The following is a 16,295-nucleotide window of genomic DNA, read 5'->3' as shown; positions in this document are numbered from 1 at the left end:
ATTTTGTTAGGGAGTTCTTGGTGTAATTAACTGGGATAAAATCTCAACTTCTGACAAATGGTTTATGAAGTTCTCGAGGAAATATTCATCACCTTAATCATATCGAAGGGCTTTAATATATTTACCAAATTATTTTTCGGCTTCGACTGGAAACTCTTTAAACCTTCCAAAACTTCAGACTTTTGACACAATAGATAATAAACATAAACGTCATCTTAAAGAACATAATAAGATTTGAAAGGGAAGGTGGGTTAAATCTGATCTCAGACATTCAGTTAGGAAACTGGATCTATCACATCACTGACTCAGCTGACGCGGCAGCATTTAATTTGTCAGCCACCTGAAGCTTCACCCACTTCAAGGCTGTCGCAAAACCAAAATCAAACACGGCACGGGGGCATCCTGGTAATTGCACAGAAACGGTTTAAAGTTTGGAACAACGTCACGCAGTTCAAGGCTGTTGCAACAAATTCTCATCTGACATTTTTCGCTCTTACCCAAAGAATATCGAGTCGCTCCTTCACACTTGTTTACTAAAAGGTTTCAGCTCTCGCCGTAGATAGAGAGAGAGAGAGAGAGAGAGAGAGAGACGATGGCGTTTCGGGGATTGGCGTCGTGGCGGGTGGCGAGGCGGAGCTCTGGCTTGGGAGCGAGGTGGATGTCGACGTGGTGGCGGAGCGTGGAGCCGGCTCCCAAGGATCCTATTCTCGGCGTTACGGATGCCTTCTTGGCTGATCCTAGTCCGAATAAAGTCAATGTCGGAGTTGTAAGCTCCTTTTTTACTTTCAAAAAATTATTTCTCGGTTTGGTTGCTAGGAAAACGGATTTTTATTTTTATTTTTTAAAAAGGAAGGCGAAACTGTTTTATTAGGCTCAGAAGCCAAAGAGTTGTGACTTGAAATTGCAGGTTTAAGTGTTACAAGGTGTTTGATAATGACGAATCTAAGATCTTTGGGAAAAAGACTGTTTCTTGTATTTCCTTTCATTTTTCTTAGCAGGCAAACAGATTGAGGGATACAATTTCGCTTGCGGTTGGTTGGTTGTTCTATGCCCTCTGTTTTGAGTTTTCTAGAAAAACTATGCATAAGATTAAGAAGAAAGAATAAATTTTCAGTTTTTTGTTTGTTATCAGCTCCTACATTTTCCATTTTTCTTTCGGGCTTTTTTCTTTGTTTATTTTTTTTTTATTTTTTTATTTCCGTTCGGTTGCTGGAAATCCAAAGAAAGAAAATAAATTTAAATCTTATGTTTCGTAACGCTCTTCTTTTTCATAATTTTTTTAAATGATGGAAACACCTTAACTCTTAGCCAAGGAATAAAATTCTGAATTTAACAATACTAGCTTTAAAATTGTTCTCTGTTGTGTGAAGATCACAGCCTCCATGGTCCCCAAAGAATAAATTTCAAATTCACTAATTTTAGTTTCTCTGAATTTCTGATATTTTATCTGCAACCAAATAGAGCATCGATGATTTGATCAAGTTGTGTCCTTTAGTGGATTCCTATTCTAATTCTCTCTCTGTCTCTCTCTCTCTTAACGTACAAATTAAAAGGGTGCTTACCGTGATGATAACGGAAAACCGGTTGTTCTTGAGTGCGTTAGAAAAGTAGAGCGGAGGATCGCTGGAAACTTAAACATGTGAGTTTCTTATATTCTTGTCACATAAAACAGTTCATTACAGTCATGATTGAGCGCTTTATCTGTAAATTTTCACTGTATTACATAATCCATATTGTCATTACCTTTTAATTACGTTCATATGTGTGGATTTTTGTGATAGAGTTGTGAGATATATGCTTCTTAGAACTTGCAACTTTTGTGGTGGTCCCATTGGCTTTACCTTTTATCCTCCACTAATCAATTTGATTCTTTTCATCTTTTCTCACGTTCAAGTCAATGTCCCTATTCTGAAATCATGATACTATTGGTTCTCTTTGATTTTCTTTTTTTGCTAGTGGGTTTGGGTTCCCTGCCTTTGTTTTATTTTACTTTTCTGTTTCTTGCATTGGTCATGGTGCAGTCCATCTAATATGCGTGCAATTTTCAATTTTGTGGAATCAGGAAAACTTGTTATTACAAAGTTTGGGATCTAAACTACCTGAAATTTGCTCTTTTGGTTTGTACCATTTGGATGTATTAGTAATTTATATATAACTGAAAGGGTTCTGCCCAGAATCTGAAATATGAAAATTTTCTGGAGTCTATGAAATTGTAGTAAATAATATGAACCCTGTCAGGTGTTTGACTGTAGTGGTAGAGGACCATGGCGTTATTTATGAATTAAAGAAATAGAAGTACAACTCTGCGAAAGAGGGACATATATACGTGTACTTTTCTGTTTCTTGTGAGACATTGCTATAGTCTATGGAAACCAATTTTTTTTCCAGTACCTACCTTGGAATTGCTCCTGCTAGTACATGCATACTTGCATGGATGTGTTTCCATGAAGCAAGGTTGTTCTGGTTCTATAATTGTTTAAAACATTTGCATCCATGGGCATAAAGGAGAGGCATAAAATATTTTAATCCATTTGCACCCATAAATTTTTTTCCCCTTCGAAGTTTGAACCAGTGTAAATGCTTTGCACATTTGTTTCTTTCGGGCAGGGAGTATCTTCCCATGGGAGGGAGCGTGAAGATGGTGGAAGAGACACTAAAACTGGCATATGGGGAGAATGCTGAGTTCATCAATGATAAACGGATAGCAGCAGTACAATCTCTCTCTGGTACTGGTGCATGCCGACTTTTTGCAGACTTTCAAAAGCGTTTTCGTCCTGATTCACAAATTTACATACCAGTCCCTACCTGGGCTAAGTGAGTATGATCGGCCATTTTTCTTTTGAATCATTGATAATGACCAAGTACTAGTTAATATAGCCAGAAAGTTACGGTTGCTTTCCCGTTGGGCATCTAACATGAGATTTCACAGCCACCATAACATCTGGAGAGATGCCGAAGTACCTCAGAGGACCTTCCATTACTATCACCCAGAGTCTCGGGGGTTAGATTTTGCAGCACTGATGGATGACATAAAGGTAAGCAAGACAAATCTTATTTCCCAATTACTTTATTTACTTATTTGTACCTCATTGCTGATACTTAGGAGTATCAATTCGTATTCGCATGTCACACTCGGGTCCTGACGAGATATTAGTATAAGACTATATAGGTCAACCTTAACCGACCCATTTAATTAAACGAGTTAGACCCTAAATTCTAACCCATTAATTTCGTGTTGGGTTGGATTCATGAGTCGTTTATAAAATTGTTAGCATTAGTGTCGCATGTCGGGTTCGAGTCATATTGAGGCATAGATATAAACAATATATAGGTCAACCATAACCGATCTATTTAATTAAATAGGTCAAACTCCTTAACCCTAACCTGTTAATTTCATATTGAGTTCAAGTCAGATTCGCAAGTTGTGTTAAAAATTGTCAGCCCTACTACTGTTGTTTTCATATCTTCATTACTGATGGACAGTTCTTTTCCCTGCCCTTTAAAATTGGATATAGAATGCTCCAAATGGGTCATTCTTCCTGCTTCATGCTTGTGCTCACAATCCTACTGGAGTTGATCCTTCAGAGGAACAATGGAGAGAGATCTCATACCAGTTCAAGGTAAACACATTTCATGATATTATTATTACTCTTTTTTTCTTTTTTCTTTTTTTTTTTTTTTTTTTAATTATTTTTTTTTTTCAGTACTTCATTTGTTATATACTGAACATTACAAACCGTTTTAGGCAAAGGGTCATTTTGCCTTCTTTGACATGGCATATCAAGGTTTTGCGAGTGGTGATCCAGAGAGAGATGCAAAGTCCATCAGGATTTTTCTTGATGATGGACATCTAATTGGAATTGCTCAATCATATGCAAAAAATATGGGACTCTATGGCCAGAGAGTTGGATGCCTTAGGTAATCATCCATTATTTTTCTGAATGCAGATTTCTTTTCTTCTTTCAGTTGTCTTCAATAAGCAAACATCAACTGCATATCTCTTTGCTTTTACCTGGGTTAATGTTGAGAGTGGACATGATTTATCAATAAAATTATATAGTGTGATGACCTGCAGGTCAGTCATTGATGTTTAAGCCGATTATAGTGTCTTTTGTGTCTAAATTGTGATAATTGGTGATTGAGCATGACTTCTTGGGAGTAAGCTGGACAGTAAATTTTATTTTATGATTAAACTATTGTGCACTGATCAAATCCATTTTGAAACTTCTCACAAAAGTCTGCTGATTCCTTTAGTTGTTATATGCAAACTAAATGAGTTAATCTTGGTTCACATTGAATGAAGATGGGAACTTTAATTGAAACATCTTGCCTAATTATGATGAGTGAATCTTGGTTCCCAAAGTTGATCATCATTTGTTTGTCAAGCGAATTGGGAAAGAAAGAAGTCGCTCATACCTTTACTATGCTTTGCAGTCTGCTTTGTGAAGATGAAAAACAAGCCGTGGCTGTAAAAAGTCAGTTGCAGCAGCTTGCTAGACCCATGTATAGTAACCCCCCTGTTCATGGTGCGCTCATAGTTTCAACTATTCTTGGTGATCCAGAGCTGAAGAAGATATGGCTCAAAGAAGTTAAGGTAGAATACCATACTACAATTTCTTATTTTTATATCTCCTTGTAGAATAATCGTTCAATGTTTGTTTTCAACTAGCATGACATTGTATGCTTCAGTCAGTGCCCAATTAACATGTCTTTTTAGAATTTAGGGCCTTTGTCTCCAAATTTCCTTTATAAGTTAATAGTGAATTGGTCGGTTCAGATTGCAATTTAAACAAAATTTAATAAAATATTAAGATCTGTATACTACAAGAACCTCTTGTGTTTGGTTAATATTTAAGGCTTTATACATTATTGGGCATATAGGCATTCTGATTTTTCCCAAACTGATATAGAATCAACAATAATCACAAAAATCAAAGGGTGAAAGTAGGCAAAAGAAAGAAGAAGGGGGGGGGGGGGGGGGGGGGGGGGGTAGACACAGAGAGAAACAATGAGAATCCGTTCCACATATTGTTTATTTCATCAAAAGTCTGCCTTCTTTGGATTATAAAATGCACTAAAATAGACTAAGTCTTAATCTAATTTATTGAATTACAAAAACATCATTGACTCTCAAAAATTAAATAAAACATAGAAATAAATTGAGAAAAGTACATTTACCCCCTCTAACTACTATCAAGCAATTTGTAATGTTTCTCCCAAACTTTCAATTTATGCAATGTCCCCATCAAACTACCATTGGAGTTGCAATTTCCCCATTTTACGCACAAAAAATGACAAAAATGCCTCTGATAAAATGATTTTTTTTTTTCTTCTGAATTTAAGAAAAAACCTAAAAGAAAATGCATCATGTAGTAGTATTCTTCCTTAAATGTATCTAACTGACTATGAGTATCATCATTTGTCCAGGTCATGGCAGATCGCATTATTGGAATGCGAACAGCTCTACGAGAAAATATTGAAAAGTTGGGGTCACCCTTATCATGGGAGCACGTAACTAATCAGGTATCTTAAAATTGCCAGATTTATATAACCAAGCTGTCCATACGGTTTTTTTTTTTTTGGTTAATTTCTAATAATCTCTTGTGGTCCAGATTGGTATGTTCTGTTATAGTGGGATGACACCTGAACAAGTTGATCGTTTGAGAAACGAATTTCATATCTACATGACTCGAAATGGTCGCATCAGGTAATTTTCTTGTACATAATATAATGGGATAATTGCACCGTTGGTCTCTGTGGTATACCATAATTATTTTTCACTCCCTATGGTTTAAAAAGTTCATGAGAGGTCCTCGTGATATGCAATAATTACAAATCAATCCCTGGCGTCAAATTCTGTTAAAATTTTTAACAGATTTTGTCAAATGCCACTTCAGCACCACGTGTCGCCAATAAGATGGCGACACGTGTCTACCGTAATAAAAAAATATAAATTTATTAAAAAATAAATAAAAATACTTATTTTTTTTTTTATAAAAAAAATTTAATAAAAAAACAAAAAAAAAAAAGAAAGTTGAAGGGGTGGCCCAGCCACCCCTTTGGGGGTGGCGCGCGGCCACCCCCAAGGCCCAGGGGGTGGCGCGCGGCCACCCCCAAGGCCCAGGGGGTGGCGCGCGACCACCCCCAAGGCCCAGGGGGTGGCCTTCGGGCCACCCCTAGTAGATCTAGGGGTGGCCCGAAGGCCACCCCCAATGGCATTGGGGTGGCCGCGTGCCACCCCCATGGGCTGGGGGTGGCCAGGCCACCTCCTTTCCCCATTTTTGTTTTTTTCTTTTTTTTTTGTTCATTTTTTTTTTTTAAAAAAAAAAATAAGTATTTTTTATTTATTTTTTAATAAATTTATATTATTTTATTAAGATTAGACATGTCAGCGCCACGTGTCACCAATAAGATGACGACACGTGGCGCTGACGTGACATTTGACGGAATATGTTAAAAATTTTAACAGAATTTGACGCCAGGGATCGATTTGTAATTATTGCATATCAGAAGGACCTCCCATGAACTTTTTAAACCATAGGGAGTGAAAAATAATTATGGTATACCACATGGACCAACGGTGCAATTATTCTTAATATAATTGCTGAGAGATGGAATGTTGCTAATATATATATATATATATATACACAGTATGGCGGGTGTTACTACAGGGAATGTTTCATATTTGGCTAATGCCATCCATGAGGTCACAAAGTCTGCGTAGAGAGACGTCCACTTCTTCAGGACGTGTACTGAGGCATCAAAAAAAAAAATTGCTTTTATGGGCAGAGGGTCAGCAAGGAAAGGATGCAATAAAAGAGACGTCATTATGTATGTGCTCTTCCTAATTTATTTTTCCTCCATTTTCATTTAATATGATTAGAAGAGGGTTTTTGATCAAAAAGATTCAATCCAAGTTGTAATAATAAGTCAGGCCCACAAAACATTTATTTTTTCTCTTCGTATTCAATGGATTAAAATTAAAAATTAATATGATGTACATGCAAAGGGGCGTCTAATAAGTAATTCTAGTAAATATGATGATATTCTATCTCCATTAATTAATTCACAGATTTTTCTCTTTCGCATTTGTTACGTTGCTCTAACCACTATCCATCGCAGCATCAGCTCTCTGAAATAACAAACGAGTAAACTATTTCTTTCAAGAGGAAGAATTTCCAATTATTGGGGCAACATGTATAATAATCTCATCAAATTTTTAACCAAAAGTATAATCTCAAATCCCCATGAATAAAGGGAAGGTGAAAGAACGGCAATTGAGAGAATTAGTTCGAAAACAAGTATATGTAGAGATAACGTACGTACACCAAGCATGATTCTTATCTGTCGGTAGACATGAATAGCATCACTTTTTATACTCCTACCACTGGAATGGAATCTTTACGATCAAAACAATGTAAAAAAATAGGGGCATTAGTATCTTTTTCTTTTTTTTCTTTTTTTTGCTAAAACGACGTAGTATACATATCTTCTTCACAGGGCGACGACAGATCGGTTACATAAGACCACAAAACATGCCCTCCTTTGCTTTTTCACACAGTTCATTCCACGTTTACATTTACGTACCAGCTGAAACCAGTCTGCCGCCTCACGTGCTCCGGTACTAGCCTGTTGATCAACTCTGGCGATGCTCCTTGTAACTGAAACCAAATTGGAATTGAAGAGTTAATTCATCTAACACCACAGGATTTAAAAATAAATAAATAGAAATAAAGTGACTCATATGCCAATGACACAGCCCCTTATAGGAGGATCCCATGCACTTGCCAAAGCCATTCGAACTAATCTGGATGCCTCTTACCATCAAGTCATGCAACCCAGATGAGAACATTTGAGCATAAAAAATGCAACACCAAAAGCATGCCCTCGTCATATATTTTAATAAATACAGTAAGAGCAACAGAACCCCAGTCTTAGAAGAATAGTAAAGCTGATCAGCATCCAGGGTCAACAATAATGCATAATGACAAGTAACGACATTGTCAGACAATGCTAATGCGGTATATGACAACAGTTTTCAGATCTCTACTAATCTATAATGCTGATTACTTGGCAAAACAACTAAGGCAAGATAATTCATAATTTAAATGGCAGGAACTGAGAAGAGTATCTTATATTGATGGATAAAAGAAAGATGAGAACCCCCAGATCACTGAATTTATGGTAGAAATTAGAAAACTCTCTTCTTCAATCTAATTACATGGAACCTGTTTTTTTCTTGGTTTTCTTTAAAAGAGTCGGTTACAGTGAAATTTCACTATTCTGAGAAGCATGACAACATGTCATGGTTACCAAAATTCATGACATGTCTCCCATACAAACCCCAAGAGTGTGATTCACTTTTTTTTTAGGGGGTAACATACTTCCTGTTTGAAGTTGAAAAGAGGGGGCAACGGGCGTCCATTTGGAAGGCGGGCATTGGGCTCCCGTAGCGCATCAAAGAAAGGATGTGCACATGCTTCTAACTGCAATAGCAAAAACCAACAAAACAAGGAAAATTGGAAGCTCATATAGAGATACAGGGTAACTGTTTCTTGCTTACATTATACTAAAGAAATTTGTAAGGAATGGACAAAGTTGAACTTCAAATTGCAATGGCAGACTGCAAAAGTTGCAGCGCACATTATATTATTTCATCTGCTTGTTCTATTATGATTTAATTAAGCATACCTTGGTAGACTGCAAAAGTTGCAGCGCACACCACAACAGTATACACCATACCAAGGTATGCTTAATTAAATCTTAATAGAACAAGCAGATGAAATAATATAATCTCTTGATGGGCTTCACGTTGAGACGTCAGCAATAAAATTTGATCAAAGTAAGTCCCAACTCACCGCAGTGCAGCGAAGACTTGGTGAATATTGAAGAAGCCGAGAAGCAAGGTCAATTCCCTCAGGAGGCATTCGTTTGTGGAAAACCTGAACCAAGGAACAATTTGTAAATGCAAAAAATCCAAAACTACTTAAGAGAAAACCCCATAGTTAATGGTAATAATTGATAGAGCAGAAAGAATATGAACAGACCACCCTGGTTGGCAACAAAATAGAACATAATGTCAAAAGGAGTTTTCATAGCTCCCTATCATTCCCTAAAGTCCCGTGATTGTCTGCTAATGCATGTAAAATGTATGCAGGATTTAAGATCCAGGCAACAGCCTTAGGCCTCGTTTGATATACGGAATGACTATTCCATTAAGAAAAATAATAGCTATTGCTAGGAATGAGAAAATGTGAAATGGAATGGCTATTCTTATTCTTTAATTTGGAATACCAAAATTGCATGGTATTCTTATGTGATTGGGCTAATTAGTGGAGCCTTTGCCAATGGGCACAAGGGACGATGTTCTTCTACGTTGAAAAGCAATAAGTTTTAGTATAGATTTGGGGTCTCCTAGTTCCAGTTTTAGCCTATAATTAAAATGGTTCTTGTTTGAATGTATTAATTCAACTGGTTCTCGAAGGATTTTTGTTTACTGTGTATTAAAAATTAAAAATAATTTCTTTTCCAGGTCTTTTGTTTTTTAGGTTTGCAGAAAAACAAATAATAATAATAATAATGATAGGGTTTTTTGGAAAACCATTACATCCCTCAAGTAATAGCTATTCCAAGAAATGATGAGCAACCAAACAAAAGAATAGCTACTCCCATGGAATAATCATTCCATTCTAGAGGTTTATTCCGCGTACCAAACCAGAATAACTATTCCAAGGAATAATGAGCAACCAAACAAAAGTATAGCTATTCCCATGGAATAACCATTCCATTGTAAGGGTCTATTTCGCATAACAAATGGGCCCTTATTTGCTTATCTACTCTTTCTATTATTAGTCCATTCCAGTAAACCATTTAGCAACTGCCACGAAATGAAAGAAGGTAGTCAAAAGCACACCTTGTGCCAAGGATGAGCTTTAATTTGAGGGAACCTGAAGTCTGTATAATTAGGATTCATGCAACGAATTTCTTCTCGAGTTGGAGTACCTAGAACCTGCAAGACAGTTGATACATCATCACATACCTACTATAGTTGCATATTCCAAAGTAGCATTCATATAGATATAGAGCCTTCACCTTGATAATTTCTACAAGTTGGTCCACTGCATTTTCTCCAGGAAACAATGGCTATCATAACATTTGAAATTATTAGAAGCAAACAAAATATTATAGAAAATATGGCTTTAAGTACCATTGAGAAAATTATTTGTGATTTCAGTGTAGAATTTTCCAGAGAAGTGACTACCTGGCCCAGAAGAAGCTCAGCAAGGACACAACCAGCCGACCAAATATCAATTGATGTTGTGTATTCTGTTGCACCAAATATCAGTTCAGGAGCACGATAGTAACGAGAGCATATATACGATATATTTGCTTCGCCCTTGACCTGACGACATCAATAGAAAATCTTAAAAAACCTAAAATTTGTTGCAGTAATAATTTACTTGGAAATATAATACTATGATAGATGAAAGACTATTTTGTATAAAACAACATGCTACTGTAAGAGTGTCTACATGAACAACACAGGTGCATTCAACACTCAACTCACATTTGAATCATTATTAATTTTCCTCAAGAGGTCATGACACAGTGCATTGTTCTTTCATTGAAAATGCGTAAGGTTGATTAAAAGAAGGGTTAAATACGTTTTTAGTACCTGAGTTTTGAAAACTTTATTTCTTGCTACCTAAGTTTCAATTCGCATCACATATAGTACCTCCGTTGCAGGAAAAAACCAAATTAGTACCTCAGTCAAGTTTTCCGTCCAAAAACTAATGGCCTGCAATGTCACTGCCGCTTAGCACCGCTAGAAACACGACACTTATCCCTTGCGACATGTCAGCACCCACAAAATTGCCAAATCAACCACATCTTTAAAAATTAATTAAAAATAATAATTTTTTAAAATTAAAAAAAAAATTGAAAAAGAAAAAGAAAAAGAAGAGGGGTGTGCCTCTGTTTCAGGAAAAAACCAAATTAGTACCTCAATCAAGTTTTCCGTCCAAAAACTAATGACCCGCAATGTCACTGCCGCTTAGCACCACTAGAAACACGACACTTATCCCTTGCGACATGTAAATACCCAAAAAATTGCCAAATCAACCACATCTTTAAAAATTAATTAAAAATAATAATTTTTTTTTAAAAAAAAAAAATTGAAAAAAAAAAAGGAAAGAAGAGGGGTGTGGCTGAGCCACCCATGGCAGAAGAAAAAAAAAAAAATTGAAAGGTTTTGGCCTTCCCCAAGGGCCAAACCAGTTTGCCCATGGGGCAAACCACCCCCATGGACCACGGGGGTGGTTCGGCCATCCTTAGGCCGGCTGGTCTGGCACAGGGGTGGTTTGGCCACCCCCAAAGGCCAAAACCCTTCAATTTTTTTTTTCCTGCCATGTGCCACCCTATGAGGGTGGTTCGGCCACCCCAAACCATACAAGGGAGCAACCCTTCTTCTTTCTTTTTTTTTTTCTTTTTTTCAATTTTTTTTTTTTTAATTTTACTTATCAAATATATATATATATATATATATATATATATATATATATATATATATATATATATATATTTTAATTTTATTATTATTATTATTATTATTTTAAAGATGTGGGTGATTTGGCAATTATGTGGGTGCTGACATGTCGCAAGGACAAGTGTTGTGTTCCTAGTGGTGCTAAGCGGTAGTGACGTGGCGGACCATTAATTTTTGAACGAAAAACTTGACTGAGGTACTAATTTGGTCTTTTCCCAAAACGGAAGTAGAATCTGTGATGCGGATTGAAAATCAAGTACCAAAAAATAAAGTTTTCAAAATTCAGGTCCTAAAAACATATTCAACCCTTAAAAGAATACATACAGTTACCAAATTAATGCAACTTGTAAGGAGAAATATGTGAAAGCAGTAGTGTAAATTGCATACACAGTATAAGTTCCATAAAAAAATTGAGAAAATAACCAAGACTAATTCTTTTGCTCATCAGTAAGGAAAGCAAAGGAAATATTTACTTAACCCCCCGCCGCAAAAAAAGAAAAAAAAAAAAGAAAAAGAAAAAGAAAAAAAAAGGGTGAATGTACTGAATGGACAGGTAAAAAGTAGTGCAGTAGACAGGCAAGACCAACATCTAATTGTATCATGGCCTAGAAAACATTTTATATAAAAATGATTAAACAAAAATTAATATTAAAGAAATAAAAGCTCTGTTTCTTCATTTTTTATAAAAACAAGTAAAGAAATAAAGCCCAGTGACTTTTTCTTTATTTCTAGTAAGGCCTTGACAAACTCATATCTCATGGTTCCTTGGCTGCAAATGCATTTGGATCAAGGGTCTTTGCATAAAGAACTATGGAGCTTTAATTGCAATTGACCATAGAGAAAAGGTTGAAAAGCTTTTCTGAACATATAGCGCCAACTGACACAGCAAATCACTCTGTGGTCTCTATCATTTTGTAGTTAAATATTTGAATAAAATAAAAATTAAAAATGTCAAAAAGACATACCAGGACTTTTGCACTCCCAAAATCGCAAAGCTTAACTTGGTGGGTGAGAGGATCAACCTGCAGAATATATATAAAATAGGTTCAGATAAAGCATTCTGACACATTTAAGAAAAAGACAACGGATATCTTACCAAAAGATTTTGAGGCTTCAAATCCCTATGGCAAACACCGGGAACAGAATGGATATATGCTAGCCCCCTAAAGATCTGCAAAGTATTTTCCATTTATTTGTCAAAATTCTAAAGAGAAAAAAGAAAAACTATGACTAAAAATGAAAAAAAAAATTAAAAAAAAAAAAAAAAAAAAAAAACTCAAGTCATACTTGATATGTGTAAAGTTTAACAAAGATGAGGGGCATCCTCTGGTTCACACTGTTGTAATGCTTCAGAACCTGGTACATAGTCTCAGGAACATATTCCATTACTAAATTCAGAAAAAGCTCATCTTTACTTGTTGTAGAGAAAAAACAATGCTTCAAAGAAACCACATTCGGGTGATCCATCAAGCGCATTAACTGCAGCTCACGATTTTTATACCGCCTATCCTGCAAGACCTTCTTTATTGCCACTGTCTCACCAGTCTCTAAGCATTTTGCCTAAAATATAGTGATATCAGATGGTCAAAAGTACAAATAATACCAACAATTAGTTTTTACTCCTTAAACACAACTAGGTCTGTACCTGAAAAACAATTCCAAATGATCCAGTACCTACAACACGCTCTGCCATGTAGCTGATGGTCTGCAAGCAACATTACAACAAACACCTCAACATACAATATGAAAAGACAGTTAAAAAAGAAAATCCTCAATCGTCATCAGCAATTCAATATTCCAAAATCCTACTCAAAGTACATCAAAGCACCTCCTAGGGCCCAAGCCCACAAAATTGTTACATTGCATTACTCATTGAATAATGCTATTTAATAGAATTCTACATGATTGGCATACAACTAGGATGACAGTGAAAATCAGCCTTTTTTTTTTTTTTTTTTTTTTTTTTTAAGTGTTGATCTAAGGACTAATTTTCATACCTAATCATCAAGTTTTATAGCACTCGTATAACAACCTATTAAATAGCATTATTCTTATTCATTTCTAAAAACTATTTATCCCTAACCAATGAAGTAATGACAGTTTACTACAATTTTATAATTAAAGGGAATTAGAGGAGCTGAAAATAAAAGGCTAGAAAATAAATTTTTTTCTTTAAAAAAAATTAAAGGAAAGAGCTGGTCCTAACCCGTTTAGGTTCGCCATTTTTGCCTCCAATAGTAGTGGAAATGATGTGACCAGTGACTGCATCATTCCCCTCAATAACACCAGCTGACATTTCCTGCAATTCATAGCACCACAGGATGAAGAAAGCCGTAAAATAGACACTAACTAGAATAAGCAGGAAACTTCTCCCTCTTAATGTCTAGCAATGTCCTCACACAACACCCTTGCCCACCTGTAGCCAACAGCAGTCAAGCTCACTTACAAAAATCCCACTTTAATTGACCATAAAACATGCATAAGAACGCACATATAATGTATTTCTGTTATAAAACCAACTTTAACATCCATTATCTACTTATTAACATCCAATTGCAGACTAAACACATTTATTCACATATAAGTACCTATATACAAAAGTACTTTTGCACTTAAGTTCATTGATAGTGAGTCACAAAAACAAACATATGTGGCCATCTTTATCAATTCTATTTTTGGGAGTTGCCATGTCTAACACCTCATGAATGTGACGACACACATTGTCTAAAGAAATTACGAATCGAACCTGACTCAACAATCGAGCAGTGGTTGAAGAAAAAAAAATTATTAGTACATCAACCGCGCATTGATGATAAACAAACTAATAATTGAATCTGACTCAACAATCCAACAAGACTTCCCACTAGCAAATGCATACCAATGACAAACTAGGAATGTTTGGCACGGTGAGAATGTGAAATTGAAGAAATGCAATGCTAACAGAGCTCCAAGCAATATGTATAGGGAAAAGCAAAATCGAAATGGGTATAGCTCACAAGAAAGCATCACATGCTGTAAATTACTTGCAACCCAATTAAAGACATACCAAAGAGAGAATCAAAGGACATTCACGACATGAAGCAAACTAGTGCGTATTGAATAACATTCTACCAAAGAGGAAAAGGTAAAAAGTTCACAAAATTTACAACATTGTTGAGAAAAAAAAAAAAACCATGAAAAATCCCTGGCCCAAAAAAACGAGTACCAACACCAACGTCAACATTGAGCCACAAAATTCCTAGTAAAGAACGAAGATCTAACATACAATCAACCTCAAAATATTGCCAAACTACTCAAAAAGACTTAAGAAGTTTAAATTAAAGGAAAGAATTAGACGAAAGATGAGAAAACTCGTATCGATCTGTCTGATAACTGAGAAGTATTAGGAACGAAAGGTAAAGAAATTTGAAGTCCATGGAAAAAAAAAAAACACAAAAATCCTAGTACCTCAGCTGACCCTAATATAACCTTATGGCTACGAAATAAGCAATTTAAAAAATACTTGCAATTTTTAAAATAAAACACAAAAAAGCACATAGCAAAATAACAGAAGAATTTTTTATTTTTTTTAAAAAAGGAAATCACTCCGATCAGAGACCGCCGGTGAAAACTCCCGGCAACCTCAAACCAAGCAAGGAAGCACCGAAACCTCCAGATCACTCAGAATTCAACGAAGAACAAAGGCCCCGAGCTGGATCAAAGACGATCCAAACCGACAAAAACAGTCAGAGAGAGAGGTAGAGGGCTAAAATGGTAAAACAAAAAAAAAAATGGAGGAGGAAAAAGTAAAAGAGAGGGAGAGAATATGAAGAACCTTATCGGAGTCCATTTCGGAGGCGCGTCGGGGCAGAAGCTTCAGTGGCTTAATGATCTCTGAATGTGTTTGTGGCTGTGGTGGTTGATGGCTCGGCCCCAACGGCATGGTGGCCATGTGAGAGACAGACTATCACCCTCTCGCACACGCCCTCTCTCTCTCTCTTTCTCTTTCTCTTTTTATTTTTATCATACTTTTTCCTGTTTCTCCTCCTCCTCCTCCTCCTCCTTCCTAGTCAGCTTCTAAAACAAGAATTTATCTTTTCTTTCTTTTTCCTCTCTCACTAATCACTCTGGATGTGTCTCAAACGAATGGGGGTGATGGGTCCGGGCATGTTAGATAAAGCGGGAACGAGAGAAGACCCACGCGACTTTCAGGGTGAGACCGCCACGGACCAATTGGATTGCTCCATCTGGCATTGTTGCTTATCAATGTCCGAATTCGGCTAAGGGAAATGATTGGGGTACAACCCCTTTGTACAACTTTGGCACAACCCACTCACAATGAGATAGGGTCTATACACGTGGACTCCACCTCATTGTGAGTGGGGATTGTATCAAAATTGTGATGGAGTTGTATATTTATCATTTTTCTTCGGGTAATGGGATGATGGTCTTCATGGCCTTCTTTTGCATGCAAAACAAAGAGACAGGAGTCACATGGAACTTTATTATATATATTATGTGCTATTTCCAAACCTAGTATAGCTTTCTTTTCTTTTGGTTTAATTCAATATTATAAACTATTTTCTTATTTCTGATCATCCGGATATTCTGGGTAACATGGGTTGATGGAGCCTTGAGGGATCCTAATAGTTGAACCCATGGATCACCCCTCTTCTTTGGAGGAAGGATCCTCTCCATTTCAAATGAAATGGAGAAGAGTTGGTTATTGATTTCAAGAGGAGTAAAATGGTTTAAAAATTTTAAATGATCA

The 16,295-nt window shown here is 36.2% G+C and overlaps 2 protein-coding genes across 2 annotated transcripts; one reads left to right on the top strand and one right to left on the bottom strand.

The window, feature by feature from the left end:
• The first annotated feature begins 449 nt into the window (after nt 1–449).
• On the top strand, nt 450–6,955 carry LOC133861295 (aspartate aminotransferase, mitochondrial). Its single transcript, XM_062297048.1, has 10 exons — nt 450–766; nt 1,554–1,639; nt 2,608–2,814; nt 2,930–3,035; nt 3,516–3,620; nt 3,746–3,918; nt 4,435–4,594; nt 5,428–5,523; nt 5,613–5,707; nt 6,652–6,955. The coding sequence occupies exons 1-10, from the start codon at nt 593–595 to the stop codon at nt 6,722–6,724; spliced, it is 1,275 nt and encodes a 424-aa protein (XP_062153032.1). The 5' UTR covers nt 450–592; the 3' UTR covers nt 6,725–6,955.
• Nucleotides 6,956–7,286: 331 nt separating this feature from the next.
• On the bottom strand, nt 7,287–15,626 carry LOC133861296 (shaggy-related protein kinase eta). The gene is made up of 12 exons (XM_062297049.1): nt 15,360–15,626; nt 13,752–13,844; nt 13,191–13,250; nt 12,833–13,105; nt 12,642–12,716; nt 12,511–12,567; nt 10,262–10,402; nt 10,093–10,143; nt 9,914–10,009; nt 8,859–8,942; nt 8,385–8,486; nt 7,287–7,661 (listed from the first exon to the last, which is right to left on the bottom strand). Exons 1-12 carry the CDS (start codon nt 15,474–15,476, stop codon nt 7,563–7,565), a joined length of 1,248 nt encoding a protein of 415 aa, XP_062153033.1. The 5' UTR covers nt 15,477–15,626; the 3' UTR covers nt 7,287–7,562.
• Between the last annotated feature and the right edge of the window lie 669 nt (nt 15,627–16,295).

The sequence above is a fragment of the Alnus glutinosa genome, chromosome 2 (genome assembly GCF_958979055.1).
Source record: "Alnus glutinosa chromosome 2, dhAlnGlut1.1, whole genome shotgun sequence".
Lineage (NCBI taxonomy): Eukaryota > Viridiplantae > Streptophyta > Magnoliopsida > Fagales > Betulaceae > Alnus > Alnus glutinosa.
This window is presented reverse-complemented; position numbering and strand designations above follow the sequence as displayed.